This window comes from Apteryx mantelli, chromosome 15 (assembly GCF_036417845.1).
Source record: "Apteryx mantelli isolate bAptMan1 chromosome 15, bAptMan1.hap1, whole genome shotgun sequence".
Taxonomy (NCBI): Eukaryota; Metazoa; Chordata; class Aves; order Apterygiformes; family Apterygidae; genus Apteryx; species Apteryx mantelli.
The window spans coordinates 2,405,001-2,427,325 of NC_089992.1; the positions used below are offsets into that span (position 1 = coordinate 2,405,001).

The 22,325-nt window shown below is 37.4% G+C and overlaps 1 protein-coding gene across 1 annotated transcript in view; it reads right to left on the minus strand.

The window, feature by feature from the left end:
* The window catches only part of IQCH (IQ motif containing H), a 77,645-nt gene extending 55,519 nt beyond the window's left edge, over positions 1–22,126 (minus strand). Inside the window, exons 1-9 of the mRNA XM_067305783.1 lie at positions 22,052–22,126; positions 19,484–19,606; positions 19,042–19,136; positions 18,618–18,732; positions 13,241–13,360; positions 3,502–3,613; positions 2,649–2,777; positions 1,500–1,711; positions 1–202 (exon numbers count right to left, since the gene is read on the minus strand). The exon at positions 1–202 is cut by the window's left edge and continues 350 nt beyond it. Of these exons, the coding sequence (XP_067161884.1) occupies positions 1–202; positions 1,500–1,711; positions 2,649–2,777; positions 3,502–3,613; positions 13,241–13,360; positions 18,618–18,732; positions 19,042–19,136; positions 19,484–19,606; positions 22,052–22,126 (1,183 nt within the window). The remainder of the gene's footprint in view (positions 203–1,499; positions 1,712–2,648; positions 2,778–3,501; positions 3,614–13,240; positions 13,361–18,617; positions 18,733–19,041; positions 19,137–19,483; positions 19,607–22,051) is intronic.
* Positions 22,127–22,325: the final 199 nt, after the last annotated feature.

The following is a 22,325-nucleotide window of genomic DNA, read 5'->3' on the forward strand; positions in this document are numbered from 1 at the left end:
TTGTAGCCACTGGTACAGCGTAGTCCTTGAGAAGCTTCTCAGTGTGTTCCAAGAAAAAGACAATGCTCCCCCAGGATAAACAATAACGGTGCTTGAATGCCAGAAAGTCTGGGTCTTTCCGATCTATAGTGCCGTCACGAACAGCAATATTATAATCAAAGCATGGATCCTGTAAGGGCTGACGTGGAGACGTTTTTGGGGTCTGTGGAAAAAGCATAACCACGATTAAGAGTAATTGCCATCAATTGCAAATGAGTGGTCAAGACATACTACTGTATTACCATTTACCACGCAGCTGTGGAAATTTATGCATCTGAAATGTAGTAGTATTGATTTAACATATACACGTCACAACCACGAAGTCTAGCCCCTATTTACCATAAAACCTATCACCACACAAATACCTCAGAGGTCATGCAAGATTATGAACATTTTGATGGAAATACACTAATGGCACAAAGGAACCATGCTTGATTTTATCAAATATAGCGACAAAATCTCATAGCGGCATTCTTACGGTCAGCTGATCCCTCAATCCTATAGTGATTCACCAGACTACAATCAGACAGTAACTACAACATCATTCCTACACTCAGATTGTCTCCACTTATCCCAGCAGAAGGGTAACATCCTGCCCAATTAGTGTACCCAAGGTAAAACTTGAAATAGAAATGTTCTTGAATCTCACTTGAACTTTGCATTCGCCAGCAAATGTAGCCAGCAACTCATTAGTTCTGATTTTCAATCCAAGTGCACTGTTTTCAAACTGTTTTTACAGAATTATTATGTACATTAATAACTCATTGACCTCCCATCTCCATTTCTCAAGTTTGCTTTATTTTCAGTTTTCAGGTTTCCTCTTTCCTTTTCTGATCTCCTCGATAGCACAAAAGTCAGACAGCCTAGAAAGATCAGGCAGAACTTCAGACAGTCTGCTATGGAACACTACAGTTAGACATAAAGGGAAAGAAAAGTCCCCTTTGCATAGAGATCAAGAACAATCATCAAGCATTAAGTAGTCAAGGTCAAATCTCCCTATAATCTTCTGTAAAAGGGAAACACTATATTTGCTTAACTGCAGTGAGGGAGATTTGAATGAGACATTAAAAAAACTCTTTTTAACAGTAAAGACAGTTAGGTAGGCACTGGAACAGATGGCCTAGGGAGACTGTGGAGTTGCTATCATTGGAAGTTTTCAGAACAGGTTAGAAAAACATCTGTCAGCAATATTATAGCACAGGTAATTCTGCCTGAAGGTCTAGATAACCTCGTAAGATCCTTTTCAGACCCATTTTCTAAGATTCTATGAAAAAGGCAAACAGTTTTAGGTAGGAGAAAGTAGAAACTGGCAATATAGAAAATATTTCCTATTTACTGGCTTTAGCTCAAACCCTCCTGTACCAATTCAGTGACGTACAATAATTTCCTAAGACATACCTGATGAAGACAGTATTAAAAACATGAATAGAAACCTCTCATTAACCTCCCTGTCTGAATACCTGAGGTTGACAGGGAGTCTGCAGTTCAGATTCCAGCTGCTGAGCTGGATGTCTCCACACTGGTGATGATTTCCTTGACAAAACCATGGAGTTGCTGGATGGGGCTGGTGCAGCGTAATCTTTGTTAGAGGAACATGTGTCATCAAGTGCTTTCTTTGAGTTTGGAAAGGTGAAAATGGCTGTATTCTCAGGGTCCACTCTACTAATCTCTCCTGCACCAATGGAAAAAATGCAGCACAGATTTCATTGCTAAAAGAAATGCAGTAATAACATCAGAAAGATACTCCACCACCTACCATTAGGTATTGGCATACTTCAGTTTATTCTCATGTCCAAGTGAGTTGCAATTTTCGGGAGCTGTTGCTAACAACCATTGAGGAATGTCATTGGATGGCCATAAGCCTAGCCATGCTATAACAGGTTGCTATTATGAGGACTGAGATTAGGCTACAGGAAAATATATCACGGTTTTAATATATAACATTCTAAAGTTCATAATATGCCAGCCAACAGTATACCCAGGATAACAATGTGAGAATATTAGCAGTTTTACTCCATGCTATTCCAGATATAATTTTAGTTTTCAACCACTCCTTTTCATTATAAGAGCATTTAAATTTGTAGGGATTGCTACTAAACTCTCTGCTCAGTTTGCTCACCCTCCTTTCCATACCAATGATAGGTTTACCACATGCCTTAAGCAGCAAAAACAGTAAATTTTGAGTAGACTTTGGAGCAGATCAGAATTCCATTACCCAGAGTATATTCACTTATTAGGAGTCTCATCTAATAACACCGGCAGATAGATTCTTGATCAGCTGTTGTAAATCATGTTTACAGTGACCTACAGTAACATTGGCTTTATCCTAATGCTGATGGTCAAATCTTCATATTTAGTTGCTTAAGATGTCAAACATAGCTAGGAACCTACTAGGATCTTCAGAATAAACAGAGACCAAATCCTCATAGGGATTTAGAAATCCATTCAACTGAAAGACACAGGATGCTTACGTATGTCTTCATGTACTTAGTACTATTTAGAATTTGACCAACTATTCATTAGCCAGCTGCCTCCTTAGGAGACAAGAGAGAGCCTGAAAGTGAAGTTGTACATGCAACTGATGGTTGTTATCGACCCTTTGCACTCACCTACAACTGACTTCTTGTGCTGCTTGTGAAATTCATGGAGAGGAGCTGGTTTAGACACAACAGGAGATGACTGGAGGGTTATCTTTGCTGCTGGAGGGATAAGCCTTCTTTCAGTTAGACTCAGAATACCTACAAGATGATGATAATACTGAACAAATCATTCACACTCCAGTTATGAACAAAAAAATTAGTCAGTAGCTGCAAAGAAAAAAATAATGACAGACTCAAGTTCTTCCAATTTCAATGAAAACCAAAAAAAGCAGTGATTTTCTTTCAATGACGAAATTCAAGGAAGGTAAGTTTTACCTATAAAAATTGACATACACATAAAATATATTGTAATAGTGCTGATTCTAAGAAGGAATAAGGGCTTGTAGAATGGCAATTTAATATACAGGATGTAGGAGAACTAACTCTTGTAAACCATAACACAGTAATGACTATGGACTGATGGTTAAAATAGTCCGAGTACAGTACAGGTCTAGTTAAGATCAAATGAGCAATAACCAGATATTAATTATGGCTGTTTATTTTGACCACTTTATTTAGTCATGCAAGAATGTTCTCTCACACATAATTATTCTTCTTCACAGGAGAAACCGAACTCCACACAACACAAGATAACTGGCTCAGGGAGGAGGGTACTCAACACACGATATGTTATGTCCTAAAGATCTCTACCATACGTGGTAGGTAAGTAGCCTGAAGCTGGCCTCTACTCTTGGCAACCTTCGAGATCACAATTCTTTATAAGTTTTGAGGTGCCAGAAAAATCTAATTACCAGATACCTCCTTCAAACAGCAAACAAAACTGCCTTTGTAGAATACACCTGGTGTCTGACAACACACTCACCTCTCTTTATATCATCTTCTACCAGGGGCAAAGGAGAATCCATGTGGTGAGAGGTAGGCAAAACCCAAAGGTTGCTAACTGTACAACCCTTCACTATCTTCTGATTACACATCTAGGAAGAGATAGAATCTTCTTTTAACAAACAGAAATTCTGAATTTGCAGAAGACAAACTTTTCTACTTATGTAATACTAAATAATAAATACAATTTCTGCTATGAATAGTTTCATTAAGATTTAATAATGTAACAGTACGAGCACTGATTTTACTACTTGTGAACATGTTGCAGTATTGTCTACTGTCATTAGTTTAGTAATTTAAAATAAAGTTAATTAAATCCAATCAATGTCTTGTGATTTCTGCTACGCAAAAATCAGTGTACTAGTTAACACAGGGATCGCAAGAAGTTTGCTCAGTTTTAATGAGTACAGCGTAAACATAGCATTTCTTGACAGAGCAGCCTTTGAATATATGAAATGCGTGAACAAGCAAGGTACCAGGAAGGCAAGGAAGCACTTTCAAATACGTAAATAAATCTCCACTGGGAAGAATACTAGTAAAATTAAAATATATGCAACTGTTCACAATAACTGTCACAGGCTTCTGAAGTTTCAGTGTTCTTTAACTACAGCAAAGAGTGACATAGCCTGTTAATGTGATGTGGAAGCATGTGCCACACTGGCTGTGCTAATGTGGGGATTAAGCTTCCTTACTTTCCCAAGCAACCTGTATGTTTTAAGTGCCAGGAATTCAAGCAATGACAAACATGACTTTGGGATAGTAACATTACATGTCTTATTATGATTATCATCCCATATATAGAGCATTTCACAGGGAAAAGAACAGCTCACAGTCTGATGCTTTAGGCATGAAACCTCTACATTATCATCTAACATTTTGTTTCTCTCTTTCTCCAACGTGCTAAATATCCTCAGTTTCTTTCTAACTACGAATACACATGCTTCTTCTATTTGGCATGTGAGGCTGCACTCAGCTCCGAAAGAAACAAGAGCCAGTTCCTCATTAGGCTTAAAGCATTGCAGCTCATGTAACTTCAGGACAATTAACATCGGCGAGGTCTCTGGCTTGAAGATAGCAAATCAGCAGCAGCAGCGATTTTCTTTTGCCTGGCTGATGCTAGAAACAATAAGATGTAGAAAAACCTAGGAAGTCGCAAAAGATCCAGCTTAAACTCAAATGTTCTGATGAAGCAAAAAGAAAATTTAACACTAGTCTATCAAATATTGCTTTGCCAAAGGCTTTTTGGAAATCTAGGTAAATGTTTCTTAGCTTTAGCAGCTAAATTCGCCCAGGATGATTGAGTATACTCTAATGTATGCTGCTCAGAACCTTCTCAGCAACTGCAGCTTTGCAGGTGCTCAGATACCTGAAATGACAGTGGCAATCTGTCCTCCTTCTCAGTAACTTTCTTGCTGAGCCTAGACAACACAAGGAACCTACTAAATTTGAAGGCATAGGGAAAAAGTGCTAGCACACTGGTGTGGATACATTAATCTCAAGAAGAAGAAAGGTATTGGGAGAGGCAAAACGGGTCTTTGAGCAAACAGGGAAGCTACAAGGCAGATTGGATAAGGAAACAGAACTGGGGATGGAGGGACTGGGAAAGATCATGGGGACAGGTTGTACAAAGAGCCTGGCAGATGGGTTGGGAGGGTGACAGACAACCAGGCAGATATGACTAGGATACATTGTGCAAGGAGGCTCAGAAGACAACCCCAAGGAGCAGAGAGACTGGGTAAGATAGAAATGGGAGAAGGAGAAACTGGGGCAGGCTGGGGAAAGGAAGCAGACAGGTTGGTACTGTATTTCCCACACAATCTGGAGCAGAACTCAAGATCCCACAGTCTTCTCTTCTCTAGTCAGCAAATACCCATGAAATCCAGTAGAAAAATGTGGCATATTTCTGTAGGTGACCATAGGCTACCAGTCACTCCATTAGTCTAATAGCAGAAATTTCTACATTGGATAGAAAGGTTTGAGCCCCACTGGTGACCTATATGAAAGATACCCTAATACCATGTACTGGACAGTTTTTTGATTTGCTTTTTTAAAAGATATTTATGAATGACAAACTACCTTAAAATAATATTAAGTATGTAAAATTTGAAAGCTAAAGAATGTTGGTAGATCTGCAAAAGGCAAATAATAATACTTCCCTCCTTTATAAAGCACGTTGGGACTTTCTGGTTTGAAATACTAAGTTTTAATGACTAATTATCATGCTTGGGTACAGCTTTTAGCACAATAGGATCCAGGCCATGATTTGGATCTTTGAGCCCTATTGTGTCATAATTAGCAAATAACATCAGCCATCAACTTCATAAAAAGGGGCAGGCAATTCTAAAGAACTGTTTATAATTCTAATAGGAAAATGGGATAGATCAAAATAAACTATGATAATTTTTTCCTCCAAATTTCTGTAATAATGCTGTCCACAAAAAGACATTAGGGTGATAGAAAATATGTAGACTTCATCATAATAGAGAGTCTTTCAAAGAAATCATAGGCACTCATTTTAGTTATGGCCATTACAGAACATTATGCTTTAAGGGATCTAGATGTATGAATCTTCATGTCCTTGTGTTCCAAGAAAATGGCAATAAGCATACAACAAAGATTAACTTTATACCATCCAGCATATAAGTGGCTTGATACTGAGGAAAGGGAATAATAAACCACAGTTTTCTACTCACTCTCAGTCCCAGCAGTTTGTTGAGGACATAACAAAAATATATAAAAAGAATGAAGTTTAATTAAATAGTGATTCTGTTTACAGACTTGCTATTGTATCATTAAAGCGGCACTGATTTTATTATTGGCCGGTTCTACCCTCATTTAAATCCCAGGAGTTTTGTTATGATAAGCAGCAGTACGAAACATATGCATTTCACTTGTGTTCATACAAACACAATAGGCTACAAAGGACAGTAATTCAGGTACAGCGTATGAGTTCAAAAGCAGCCTACAGGTTTTTATTTATTTATTTTTACTGAAGATAGATACTTAATTCTTCTTTGCCATATCCTTCAATTTCTATAAACTACATGGCAGGTGTCAGCTTAAAAAAAAAAAAGTCAGATGCAACTTTATAGGGGGAAGAGGGTTGTAATTTAAGCATTTACACTGCACAATGCCACTGTGATTAAGTAAATTACATAATATAGACAACAGTGGAACTGACCCAAAATTGTTACCTAGGAGAATTCCACCCAAACTGTACATCCCTCTTCTACATTCTTTCAGCATCCTATTTTACCACATTAACTACCCATTTAATGACTTGAAGACTTCAATGAAAAATGAAAGCACAATTTGACAAAACGCTTTCACACTTTACTTTCACTAAATTGAAACTGACCCAATTAAAATAAAAATGGCTTAAAAATAATAAAAATAATATTAAGTACTACAAGAAAAATGTTTGCTTTTAGCATCATTATAAATTACTGGATGGTAATAAAAATATAACAGTTTCATCCTTCTAAAAGGTTCTCCATAAACTTCCATCTGGTTATCTCAGAACAGTTTAAGACCTTTACTCACACCTGCAGCTTTTAGGGCATAAACACAAAGGCCAGTCAATTTACTATCGCATATTCCAGAACCGGCAGCTCCCAACTAGCATTTTAAAGTTTGTAGTGTAGACAGACCCAAAATAGCATAGAAGAAAAGAAAAAAACCCAAACATATCTGTAGGTACCTCACCACCTTCCTCTCTGGCAAAACCCGAGCTCAGAGGAGTAAGTCAGCACACAGCATGCTTGATCATCATGGATACTTTTAAAGTACAGATTTAAAAGGCTGGAAGGGAGCACTTGATCTGTAGTGCAGTCTAAGGCTTGCTCTGCATAATATGCTTGGAGTGTGCTGAAAAACTATTTTTTCATCTCAAGCACTTCTGAGTGTAATTAACCTGGGACATGAGAAAAACAATTCTATTACCCTTTCTAACACGTTCTTCTCCTGTGGATAAACTTCTCCTACTTGATTTTTTCTTTTTGTTTCATTTTAAGTAGAGTACTTGTAACACCAAAGGGATTTTTCCATTAGTTCTCTATTTGTTTTCTTTTTACCTAGACAGGAATATTTAGCTAGAACAACCTTTTTTGTATTTATAAATATGTTCCTCCCCCAATAAAGAATATAGATTAGTATTAAATATGGAGAAAAAGTTTTATCACAGATGATTCTATTAGTGCTGATAAACTGCAGGAATACTAGATAGACAAGGCATTTTGTAAGTAAATATTAGAAAACCACAGAGCTTGATAGTAATGGTGGAAAAGGCATATAACCAAGTAGTCTGCCATTTCATGATAATCTTCTCCAAACTGCCATCCACCTTCATATTCTCAAAAGTCTTATCAAGATTTGACGTAGAGTTGATAATCCCTAGAAAGGGAAGGTGAAAGCATGCCAAAATGGAAAGACAAGACTGTTTTTACAGATGTTTCCCAGGAAGCTTGTTAAGCGTAAGAGAGCTGGATGAGGCCTGTTAAAAAGGCAGCAAGATGAAAATGGAGGTAGGTATTGGTAAGTACCCTGGGCTGAATGGCAACACAAAGTGAATTTTCACTATTGAGTGAGAGGACGGACAGGAAGCACGTGAGCCATAGGCTAAGTCAAACCAGTCAAACCAAACCAATTCGTGTATGAAAACACATGAATATTAGTGGTTACAAATCAACAGAACCTGATGTTCAAGGAGGAGGTGGTAGGTTAGCTGCAAGTGATGGCAGAAAATCAGCTCAGATTGTAAAAAGCTCTATAGTGGAGTACAGACAGACCTGAGTGACTTTTACAATTTGTTCTCAATCACAGAATCATAGACATGAAACTGTTAGTTAGAAGGGATCTCTGTCAGGCACCAAATAAAACAGAATACTGGCAACACTAGATCAGGTCAGCTCTGGTTTTGTCCAGCTGAGAATTATTAGGATTTCATTGCATTATATAGTTTTACAGCCTTCCAATCTAAACTGGTGTGTTTCCTGGGTGGATTTATAAGCTGAGCAGCAAAGCAAGGAAGCAATATCAGAGGCTAGTTTCACTGACACTGCCTTTCCCTGCTTGAGCAGTGGCAGGGTTAGACTAGATGATCTCTAAAGGTCCCTTTCAACCTCAACCACTCTGCAACACTTTGCTGGTCTTTCAGCTTCTATTGTGAAAAAGAAACTTATTTTGACAATCAAGCTAAATAAACTTAGAGTATTTTATGCTGGTTTCATAGCACCTAATTTGGGGACTTTAAGAACTTGCATGTGGAATTCAGTGCAGAAATACCCAATGCTAAGTAAATGGCAAATTCCCACCTGCGTCAGTAGAACTATTCTAAAGTTAGATGAGTCAAATGTGTAACTGTCTTTATAAGAATTCAAATAATCATTTTTAAAAATGGCTGTCTTATTCAAGGAGATTTTTGAGTAGGGAAACTATGTAGAAAATTCAAGTTTTTTCTCCTTAATTCAATTTACATAGTCCAGCATTTTGTCTACCTAATGATTAACATAGTTTCCATTAGATGCAATAGAAATATTAATACATTACTTCTTTTTTAACTGAAAGAAATAAATTCTGATTTAAATGGAAAGTCCAACATATAACCTCAAATACAGAGCAACTAGGCATCTACCAATAGGTCTTATATACTTTAAAGCCTTTAAACTAACCAGAGATGACTCTGAAATATTAATTTTGCAATGTATTTGGAAAAAAAAAAATCAAGCTTTACTCCTTTAAACTGCCATGGAAGTTAGATCTGATGGCTTACTGCTAGCTTTCCCAGGAATTTACCTCTATCAAAATCCTGCCATAGCAGGTGCAAAAGAGAATAGATGCAGAACTTTGGTGAATACCACATCTGTTTTTTGAAAAAGGGAACAGAAGCAGCACAGAAGGAAGTAAGAAAGATAATTGCTGGCTTGAACTACAATACATTTCACTTGTGGGCAAAGGGCCAGCTTACACAAGGCAGAATATGCAGGCCCATCTTATTGGAATTCAGAGGTGGGCCTGCGTTCTTGTCCGGAGACAGCTGTAAACCAGCAGCCCATAGCATCACAATCAGGCACCGCGTTTCGTCAAGGAATGCTGATACGTACAGAAACAGCTTCAGCTGCACCCCTACCTAGCAAAATGACAGTCAATCTCCAATTCCAGATGACAAGAACTGGATAAAAACTTAAAACAAATGGTGACCTTTTCAAAAGATTAATTTGTTTACCAACAGTGTTCTATGTTTGTCATCTGAGATGGGGGTGACCTTCACATTCCCATTTCTGGGTTGAAAGGATGCTGACTATAGTCATCTGTTAAGTTAACTCTATCTCACCAATTATTACCCTTTTTATTTTTAGTGACAAGTTTTTATTAATTCACTGTGCTGCTTATTATGGTTACATACCATAATACAAATGCAACAAGCTTATTTTGAATTACTGTAGTGTAGCATCAATTTGTTTAAGTCTCTTTCTGTTACCAATGCCAAATTATGCTTTGACTGTAATTATAGCCATATGCATAGGTTTAAAACACAGTCAGGTTTTCAGGATCAGAAAACCTGTTTTTCTTCTACAACTTCTAACCATCTGAAATAAAATTATCCTGCTTTGCCTTACTTTATAGTTTTGGAAATGAATAGACTTTCAGTGATAAGCATTAGTGATTAGTGTGATGCAAATACTGAGTAAAGAATGGATACTGGAGGGTATGATTAGAATGGTTGCACTGGAATAAGTTAGTTTAAAAAACAAAAAAAAAAAGCAGAAACAATCACTGCCATCATCACTACAGCCACACTATATAAGATGCAGCTCATAAAGGCTAGAAATCATCACCGTATTAAATTCTACCTCATGAATAAATTAAAAGGTTCCTAAGTTTACATTATAATATATATTTATATGAAAACAGGGACCAAAAATTGCCAGTATAACTCTATAAAAGAACAGCAGTCCTAGGAAAATGAAAGGTATAGTTGTGAATCTTTTCTACGTTGCAGCAGTTAGTCAGAATTATTTTTGCTGCAATTCAGATTACTGTTTGTTTTGCTTGATACTCCATGGGAAGTGTACATATTTAATAGTTATATACATATTTTTCATTTGTTATCCAGATATAGTCTACAAAAATCAAGCGATGCTCAATCGGCTCATGTTGTTTCGAACAGAACTACATCCCTCATTTTAAGATAACTATAGAATGCTACACAGGATGAAGTATTAGTGTTGACCAGAAAAACAACAACAAAAAAGTTCAAAAGGGCAATAGCTACTACATAATTAATTGTTCTTAGTTTCTGTTATGAAATTCAGTATCAGCAACCTTCTCACACTGAAAGAAGAAAAACAGCAATTGTTCATGAATAAATGAAGTCTTTATTAAGTTTTAAAATAATTTTTCAAAACACTCAAATGGCACGTCAGTAAAAATTCTGTATAGATTTGTGCTTGACTTTAGTTACCTCAAAACCAGTTTGTTTTTAATTTTGTCAAATTTTATATGCTCAGATTTTATATGCTCCTTGAGAGCTCAGATGCCGACACTTGGAAAAAACTAGATGCTCTTAATCAAGTGATTAGTTTGTCATTTATTTCAGAGATTCCTTCTGCCACTGATTTTTAGCAAAACAGCCTTAGAATTTTTGTTATGTAGGGTATGTACATGGGTATACATGTGTGTGCACACGTGTGCACATATGCATGTGTAGAAATATTGCCCTCTAATGGCTGATTAGAAAAAACAGGGTAAATAGTAGCTAACTTCTTGTAGCAACAGTAATTGCTATTTTCTTCCAAACCTAAAGACCATACACTTTCAGACCTGCAACTAAACTCTTATTTTAGTTGCTAATGGTGATCTATAACTAGCATTCCAGTGACTGCTTGTATAGGTCACCTTCACCAAAAATGCCTTTATTCACAATCTCAGTAGTGGATTTTACAAAGCTACTTTCAAACTTTTAACCCCAGTGAAGCTAGAACATTTCAAAACAGATTGTTTCATCAGATTCAAAAACTTTCAAAAAGCTTCTACTTCAGTAAGGCTGCAGAACATTAAGTTAGAGATGTAAAACACCTACTTGGTTATTCTGCTCATCTCCTCATCATAAACAGTTTCTTAGCAACTGTAAATATGTATCAGAGAGCTTGACTAATTTACACTAAATGTTTGTAATTTAAGTCAACATTAAGAAGTTTTCTCTGATCAGTATATGTTTCAGTGAGAGTGGTAAAACACATGGCTCTCTGCAGTGGTATAATATTCTTCTCTGTGAGTGTTTTAGAGTGGTTCTAAAAAGCTATTAGCCATGATGCTTTTTTCTAATTAACTCTATATCACAGGGTTAGACAAATCACCTCTTAGTCTGGGCAACAGCTTTCAAAAAATCATTTTTCATAAGTGGCAGCTCACAACTGTGCCATTCACAGACTCTGTTTATGTTGTTTAAAACCAAACACCCTAGAATGTCTCTTACGGCACTGGGCTTGCTGCATAATGCTCCTATTACATAAATTAAATTGTAGAAGAGTGTCTTTGTGCGAGACCACTGGGCATATTCTTTCATGTGGACCACAGTGCTGCGCTAAAATTGTAAACATAATTGATCTTCGGAGGGACATCTGTGTCTGTTAAATTTTTTTTTTAAAGCATACATCATAGAAAATGTCATCTTCGTGTTAATTTAAAAGGAAAAGCAGTTGCACAACAGAAATTTGGGAGAATCAAAACTTAACCTTACACAATTTGAATATTCTCATTTCAGAGAGAAGGGTGATTTGATGGCCACTGGTCAGGGCAATCTTCATGAGTGTGTTGTGGGAAATGCTCTGACTAGGCTTCGAGAGATAATTGCTTTGTACTAAGGGAAACAGTTTGACTAGAGATAAAAGAAAGGCTGTGCTTCAGAATACCTTGTAGCTTGACCATGAGGACATTTTGGGATCTGCAAGACATGGAATTATCTCCATATGCAAAGGAGGCACCTGAATCAGTCCCTCACACTCCAAAGCAAGTGCTCCAGTCACTGGGCTAAAAAGTAGAATGGGGCAACGACCCTCCCCAAACCCTGTCAGAAAAATAAGATGACAATGTCACCTAAAATCATGTAGTCACTCTAGCATTCTGATTCTCTTTGTGTAATCCCTACTTTTCTGATTCAGTGACACTGATTTCTGGTGTGATAGCCCCATGTTAGGATTGCTTTTTACATGTTAATTAAAAACAGCATCTAAAGAAAGTACAAACTTTTCACTCATTCATAACAATCCTATTGGCATTTGAAAACGGAACGCATTCATTTCTTGTTAGGAAACTGCCAGGTAATGAATGATCCCAAGCCCATTGCTTCTCAGGACCAAAGGGGCTCAAAGCCCCTTTACTTCTTCCTCGATTTTTGAATCACATCCTAAATTCCACAAGCTCCAGTTTGCTTACCTTCACTCACTGATTTTACTGGGATTACTCACTATGCACATTCCCATGTATACTTGCACCTTTGCAGGACTGGAGTCTTGTTACTTAAACCTGTTGTACTACAGGTTTGTTTTCCCCAATATTGCCACTTGATTAGTGTTTTAATTGTTATATATGAATGTCAAAATAGGAAATTATGAGGTACTTTCACTTAAAATAGGATTTTTATTTAGGTCAGATATGTATGAACTTTAATAGTAGACAGTTAATATAGATAAAAGCATAAAACAATATAAGCTACTTACTGGAGCAGGTTTTTTCTTAGTTATAAGTGGCAGCCTGATCCCACAGCCCTGCTTGAAAACAGCTTTAGTATTGATGTTCTCTGGGTCAAGCATAATTTTCACATTCATTTCCAGCTGCTGCTGAAATATATGTTATACATACTCTTAATATAATTGCACTAGAAAGAGGTGTTTATAAACAAGAATTCACTAACAAAAAATATTGTTCATGTATTTGAAAAATGATCGTAAAAAAACATATCATTTGACCATCCACACAGAACTGGATAAACAATGAAAAAGCATATTTTGATTAGATGCTTAGCAAGGCATAAAACTAATATTCACACATATGACTCTACCAAAGTTTCTTCAATCGACTTCGTTGCAAGTTCTGAAAGTGTCAAATTTTCACATCTTTCTCAAGTTAAATTTTGGGCGGAAAGAACAAACAGGTTTCACTTGCTGGATTAATATGTCATTTGTCAATTCCATTTATCTGTGCTATAATAAATGTTTCATGGTACTTACAAATGAGGAAACATGGACAAGCCATAACATTTTCAAAGAAACCCAAGTCATTATTAAGACTATTACTACTTGTCCAGTTGGAAAGAGAGTTAATACATTCACATTTTATAAATATAGCTGTTCAGATAAAATATACTTTCATTATGCTGGTATAGACTTTTTTCTGAATGGTATCTCAGATAAATCTCAGACTGGCTTTGCCAAATTTGTAATGGAGTTTGCATCTGTGCCTTATAAAACTTTTATGAACTAGTCAAGGATATGGAAAGTATATAAGTATGTGTCTAACCATAAGCACAAATATAGACATATGCAACACAAGAATCTGTACTAAATACAAAGCACATTGAGGTTAAATGATTAAATGAAGAGCAAGGAAACATAGAAGGAAAGATTAAATTAAGCCAATTGTGAGTTTCAGCCTGTAATCTTGCACAACTTCAGTCAACGGCAATCTTCCTATTAATACCAGTAGACGCCAAGGCAACTACAATGTACCCTGTAACATTTGTTTATTCCATTGATAAGGCAGATCACGGCTGAAAGCAAATCTGAAAGCGAAGTTCTATATCCAGAAAAATAGGGTTTTTCTTCCAGTTTTATTTCAAAATGTTTTATTGAACAGGTTCTACGTAAATATCTGGCAAACACGTACCCAAACCTTTGGGAGGGAGTTAAATATGCATTCTTGCCACAATTGACAATAATAGTTCAATCTATTTTGGCTATACTGGTCAGAGACTTTAATTCAGGAATCATTGACCTAATGGACCAGAACACCTTCCTTGGATCAGTTATGGCAGATTGACTCAATGCAGGTAGAGCACTTGCTTATAAGCAAATGAAGAAATAAATAATCCTTACAGTTACAAGAATTAAGATACAGTAGTTTCTTAATGTACTGTATTTTCTGCATGAAGGGATACAACTCTTTCTCTAATAAAAATTATTATGAATTAAATATTGCTGGACAGAAAACAAAGACCACATTTCTTCCTGTTAAAAAGTTTCTAAAGCATGTACTTTTTCTATAACAGCAAAAGTGGTGCCATGTACTTTTACTCAGAGTAAAAGTATCTTAAAGTAAAAACATTTCAGTACATAATGCCTGTGCTCTGGTTTACACTTGGATCTATATCAAGTGTAGTAATCTCTCTCATTACTTTCACTGCAATAACACTGCTAACTAGTCTGCACCCAACAGGGTTTATTTACCAACCAATGCTGAACAGGGAAGAATCCTCAGACAGCAGGAATTAATGCAGCTCTAATGAGGTCAACAGAGCTAAGTTAATTTAGAGGAGCTCGGGACCTGGCACTGTATGTGCTTAATTCCCATTATATGGGCATAGGAATATAAAAAGTTCCCTTACAATGTAAGATCAAACTAAACATTTATAGATAAGAACTCTCTACTGATGCTTCTATTACGTATATTAATAGAATATTATTTTTTGACAAATAAAATATGCCATATAATATGCAAGAATCATTAGAGGTACATTTGAACCATTAAAAATTGTATTACTCTGTGAAAGAACTAAAAATGCTTGAATTTATCCACATAGTCTATTTTCTTCTTTTGATATAATTACAAGCAGATGTATCAATGAGATGTTCATTTAGATTTGGGTTTGTAAGAACAAAAGTTATTATCCAAGCCAATTACTCTTCTACCCACATGGCTGCACAGAGATAGAAAGTTCAATTTTCACCTCATCAGTGATTTTGTGGTATTTATTTTATTACTATAATACAGCACTGTACAGAAAGGAAACTGCTTGTGCTATTAAACAAGAATTGGAGGGAAATTGAGGGCCTTCTCAATTAAAATAGATGATTCACAATGCAGACTCCCCAGTCAGACTGACAGTGAAGTGAACAGCGTTGCAGTGGCAGATTCCACTCAGGATAACAAGAATTGAAATGCTTAATAAAAGAAGAAGCTGATAAAAGTTACTGCCAGCTTAGATGCACGGCAAGTGACAATTCTACATTTGCAGGAGTCGAAGCAGATGGCATCATGAGTCTCTTCCATCTATATTATCCAAGGTCTTGCATTTAATCTAGCTTTAACTGTCTTGATGTAGAACAAGAGAAAAGCAGGGCAAATAGCTCATTATTGCTAGCCTAATGCCCTATGAGAAAGGGAATTAGCATGCTCAATTACTAGCATGGAGTATAATCCACAGAACAAGTTGACATGTTCATTATAGTTAAAAGTAGTTCAAATCCTGTTCTACTTCAACACAAAAGTCAACTCCGGGTGGAGGGCATTTCACCATGCAGAAAGTCAACAAGTCTTGTCCACTATGTAATTCTATTTTGTGGATGTATGTGATACATGGTTTTGAATACAGAGTCCAATTCCTTTATGAATGGACTGCATTAATCTTTGAAGCAATCTATCTGCAACTAAACCATTTTTCATGCCTGTTTATGGTATTTGCATATTCTAGAGCCCTCTAGAAACATTTTTTTCATCTACATTTTTTATTCTGTTAATGACAAGAGAATATTAACTTGTTGTGTATTCAGAATGCCACAGAAAGCACCAGCTTTTAGAAAAACAAAATAAAGCTGCACAAGCAGCTTCAGGTGTTTTCAATTAACCATGCTTTTTAAACAAGTTTGAACCTACTCGCCTACCAGTTATGGACAACAATGTCTCTTCTGCCACTGCTATATGTATGGGCTTTACAATTATGGCCAGCAGAAAATACCTCTTCTGTGGTTCTTAAGCTTCATCAGAAGAATAAACTTAATTACAGCACATGAGAACAAAGGGGACAATGCTTCACAATTCCCCTTATGAGCTAGGTTCACATAGTCCAGCCCTGCCGGTGATATGATTCAGAAATACTGTGCGTGTAAGCAAAAATTTTAAGCCTATTCTGACATATCTGTGGGCAAGCTTGGCATATGACAAGTATTCTAGCAATATGAATGTGAAAAATCTATGTTCATTTGACTTCAACCTTGCTATATGTTAACTACTACAAACACAAATTACGCTCCATTTCTACATTCATACAGCCTATTATGGACTGCAAATCACAGAAACATTACTGTATGAAATAGTTATTTCTTTCAGAACTTACACAACTTCAGAAGTTGATTCCTTTAAACTTACATACTTGGAAATACTCTCTTCAAATGGAAAACTGTTCAGTTCACAGACATTTCTTTAAAGTGGAAAGGAATTTTGAAAACACACCAAAGTATGCTTAAATAAAAAAACTGTTTATAGTTGCAAGTGAGGAAAAGATAGGAACTGAGGAATTGCAGGTGATAATTTCCCAGCTGGATTTCACAACTATTTAATAATAAAAGCTTTTTATGTTGGCATGCCGGGCATGTAGAACAGCTGGCAAAACAGCACTGTTTGTCATTTTTTATAATGGGAAATTGGGGCTAGCTTGTGTGTCACTGAATATGCATTTCTAAGCAGATGCCATAGATATCGGACACGAAAAAACAATGAAAGAGGAAGTCAAGGCAGGACATAGTATGTGCCCCACTCTAAATTAAGCTCACTGATGCACATAGAGCTGAAAGATCATAGAGATTATAGAGTAGCTGAACTCCAATCATTTTTCTTCACAATATAAGTGTATTCATACAGGATGGGATTGGAATACTCTGTGGAAAACCTGAAACTCTTGCTTTCAAAACATTAAGTATCATTCTTTTTCCACTGAAAACTTAAGGATGCCATGGGTACTCCATTCAACAAATTCCAAAGCTCTTACTCTTTGAAAATTATAAAATCAAAATGTTTCCTAAACAATAAACATTTTGTACATTGAAATTCTGTAAGATTGTATTGAAAAAGTCATATTTTTTATTCTCATAGTTTTTTTGTATAATGGAATTTGTGCAAGTTAAAGCCTGGGATTTTATTGTACCTTATCCACCATTTCAAAGAAAAGCAATATTTTAATGCTACTTGATATTGAGGGTTTTTTTTTAAACACAAAGAAAAACAGCAATGTAAATGGTAGGGTGCTCATTTTGGTTATACCATTTCAGATAGCTTCAATCCATACCTTTTAGTTACAGTGCTAGCACAGAGAACCTCTAAGATTCTCTCACTCAAAGGTCCCTTGAATTTAAACAATAATAATCCCAAATTGTGACAATGTATTTTTCAAATCAATTACTTCTTAAAAAAAAATCTGATTAAACCACTTTGAACTGACCAATCAGAATGCATAGTTTAGAATAAAAAGCAAAAATATTTCAAATCCAAACATTTTAAGGCTTAATGTGATTTTATAAGGTTTCAGTTATGAAAGATAGTGAAATATCAGATTTCAAGGAGAAAAGCTGTGTTTATCATAGATGTGACTGCCCTATAACACAAAATGAAGACTTTCCCACACCTTGCCATATGTTTTGGTGAAAACAAGAAAGAAAACCAGTTTCAGTCTCAAATAAGGCAAGCGTTTATACCTGTGCTCATGCTATTCCAGCATATTGTTCCAAGTATTTCAAAGGGATCACTTACAGAAGGAAGCACAGTTAAGCATATGGTATTTGCAGGACTAGGACCCTTAAATTACTCGTGGAAGTAAAAAAAAAAAAAAAAAAAAAAAAAAAAAAAAAAAAGAGAGAGAGAGAGAGAGAACTTCCTTCCTACCTTAGCCTTTATGCTGACGGAGGCAGGGAGAAAGCTCCTGTCTCTCAGTTCTCTCATTCTACTGAGAACTTCCTAACACATTCAGTTACCAGATGAAATTTTAGCCAAAACTGAATCCATGGAGAGCCAGAACATAACATCACGAAATCAAATGATGACCTGCAAGACCCCAGTCTATGCATTTAATATAGTCTATGCCAAAGTACGTACTATGTTACTTCAGACCTGTGAACCTTGAGAGATACGTGGTGCTGATTTGTTGCATTCCTGGATGGTCAGAGGTTCCACAGGTACTCGTGGCAAAATAAGTCGTTTCTGAGAGGCGCCAAAAGGAAGCTCCCTGATTTAGAAGAAAGAAGCAATGAAGCTTAAAAATTACTTTGATTTTACCCATTAAACCCATCCTGCTTCCATCTGGCTGAATTTAGCAACTATACTTTTATTTAAATTCATGTGTAGCAAAAATTGCAAGAGTTAACAGAAAAGTTGCTGTAGCTACTCCGGACTCCTTTTTAACTTAAAATAAAACCAAAATAGCAAATGACCAAAATAACCTAATCCGGGCAGGTGTACCCATTCACTTCATGGTTTTGATACCATAGTTTCCATCTTGCATTAATCCCTGCAATAAAACAGCTGTTCCACTTACCATTTAGGAAGCTGTTTTGAATGTTCTCCTCTATCAGTAGAAGAAATAGTTAACACTTGTCTGTTTATAGCATTTAAATAATTTTCAGCATGTTTCTGTTAGAGAAAAAAGTTTAGACTATTAAAAAGGTGTTAGGGTATTAATCTTAACTCACTTAATTTAGCAATCTAGAGCTTTCACTTGAGTGAAAAGTTGATAGGCCCTGTGCTTCCTTCAGACTGAAGCAAAGCGTCGCTAATGATATGAGGCACAAGATCAATTAATTCTGATCTCCCAAAAAAGGAAGTCATCACTCTAAACTATTATGTTTGATGAATCGCATCATTTGCTAATCAGAAAGGGAACTTGCAGGATGGCAAATACATGGCCCTGTGCACTCTCAGTGAGTTACTGACAGATGTCTCAGACTGAAGTGTCTTCCTGATCGTTTCATTTTACTTACTCTCAGTCCAAATTCGGTTCTTTCAATCGCTGTTTCCAGGTTGCTAATATCCACAGCTTCTATTTTTCCTTTCAAGTTGATATTTCTCACTTTATCTTTAAGCTTGTGAAGGTCTTTTTGGACCTAAAAAGCAAGTTATTACAATAATCACACCTATAACCAAAAAACACAGGTTTATACTGCAGGGTTTAATTCATATAAAATGCTTCCTAAATATAGGAAAGAAATACATAAGATTTCCTGTAGTTCCGTATTTTTACAAATGAGAGATGGGGAAAACACAAAGCTATTCACTTTTAAAGCCAATAATTAGTAGAAAGCCTGAAAAAAAGGAGTTCATTTTAAAACAAATCTTGCAAAGCAATGGCAGCAAACTTCAGGACTGAGGTCCTTTTGCAAGGAATGTTCTTCCCTTACACACTTCAAACATCCGTCTTGGCACAGGTGGCTTAACTATGCAGGAAGCTGCACCAAGAAGTGGTACCAAGGGCTTGAAAGGAAGAAGCAGCCTGAGAGATCATGTCTGTCCATGTCCAAAAATGCGTATTTATACTGTGGCAGCCAAACAAGTCCAAGGTCTCCTTAGGCTAAGAACTATAAAACTTAGAGCCCTGGTCTTTATCCAAAATTCATAATCAGAAAACACAAGACAAAATATAATATTAATGGCAGACAAACAAATTTCTCCAACCCCCCATCTTCCTGGATTTTGTGCTGTTCCCAGCAAATTTCCAAGAACATGGTTGTATAAAGTGTTTTTTTTTGTTATGCCTCACAGAAAAAAAAAAATCTATTAGATCCTTGAAAAAGGATGAAAAAAATCTAAAATCAGATCTTGGGGGCATTTTCTTCCTTTTAAGGAGAGAAGTAGCAGCAGCCTGGAGATATTTTCATTTCTTCATATGTCAAAGACACCTCTCAATTAAATTCAGTAGTTAGCACAGGCAGGATCCCTACTCTTTTTTTCCCACAAGCTGGTTAAGAAGGAACTGAACTTCACCGATCAAGTGAGCAGCAGTAATAAAACCTCTGTTTTATCAACTATTATGGTGTTAGGAATTATTACAAGCACCTTAAAAGGAAAGCATACAGACCCATATTGCTTAGAAACTGAAGAGACAATTCAATTTAATTCCTTTTGCATGGCATGGTGCTCCAAGAGCATGTTTTTTTTAAATTCTTAGTTGGTACCCATTTCAACTAATACTGAAAAATCTGAAGCTACTGATACTCCAACCAAATACAGCTTGCAATATCAGTTTGATAGATTCTGCTCATGCTCACATCCCTCTAGTCTGGAGGGAAAACGACTTATTTCTTTGCAAGTTTTGCAATTATAATTTGAGCCCCAGATGCATGAATACGCCCCCTTGACAAGAACCTCCCAGAAGTACAAAATGGTTTCTGTATAACACAAACTACCATCCAATGTTTCAATTCTGGATTTTACTCTTCCTTTCTATAAGCACCTAACTTGTCAACATGTTCCTGGCCACCTTACCTTCTCACATCACCTGTCATACTGCGGCAGCTCCAAAAAGTGTCAAGAATCAGGATCTTGACCTTTGGAGTAAAAAGTTCAATTGAAATTTTGCAGAGGGAACACACACTTCACTGACTTTGCTTTGCCAGTAATACTCCCAATGCGGCTATCAATGCAAGGGCTTGTCTGGAGACCTTCAGCTCTTGCACCATCTGCACGGTCTAGCTTCACTGCAACCAGTAACATCTTCAAGTGACTTCTCTTTGAGCAGGTCAAGTCCTTAGTTTGAAAAGTTATTTGAAAACCACAGAGGAAACATGCTATGCAAAAATGTAATAAGCTCAACTGCAACACAACAATTACCACTCAACTATTTTAGGCATTTATACATTTTTTCTGTGATAGTATTTGAGCATAGGATGTTGTAGACAATTTAGAGAGTATTTACTTACTGTGATGAATTACTTTCCTTCAGAAACAAGTTTGCTACTTAGGATACATAAATTAGACATGAAAGAGTAAGAACTACGGATGCTAAAAGAAAACAACCTCCTAGCTTAGCTATACTTAGGAAGATAACACGGTTATGGCAAGAGCAGCATTTAAAAGGCATTCCAGTAAAGTTTTCAACCTGAAAAGTAATACTACTACTGAATTACTCAGGTTTATGTTTTCGAAGCCCCATCCAGACCCAATGACCGAGGAGGCCCCCAGCGCTACCAGGAGCTCAAGAGGGGCCTTCGCCAACACCCGCAGGAGCCTAAGCTCCCTTAGATCAACGGCTAGAGGCTGCCGCGGAAGAAACCCACGGGAAGGATACAAGGAAGCCAAGGCGGGAGCGCAGAAAGCGTTTATTTCGTATTTAGAGGGAAGTACAGCGCCGCGGAAGGCATCCCGCGAGGAGAGCGGCCGCCGGAGCCCCTGCGCAGCGGGGCAGCGCGGGCCGCCTCAGGGCGCCGGGCCGCGACGCCTCGCTTCAGCGCGGGCACGAGGCGGCCCCCGCGCCTCCTCCCGCCGCGGCCCCCGGCGCAGCGGCTCCAGGGAAGGGGCAGTGGCCCCCGCTCGGGGCTCTGCCCTCGACCCACCTGCACCAGCGCGGCGGCGGCGGCGGCTGCCGCCGCCTCCTCCCGCGGCGCCGCCGCTGCCCCCGCACCGGCCATGGCGGCTGCCGCCTCGCCGCGCCCCTAGCAACGGGACGCGCCGGCCGGGCCGCACCACCTTCCGCGCGGGGGGGGGGGGAAGGAAGCAAGGGGTTTAAAGGCGCTTTAAACCAGGGGCCGAGCCCGCTCTTTTCCGCTTCCCTCCCTGCGCCAGAGGCTGCTTCTCTTCGCGATACCCCCGCTCCGCTGCGCCATCACT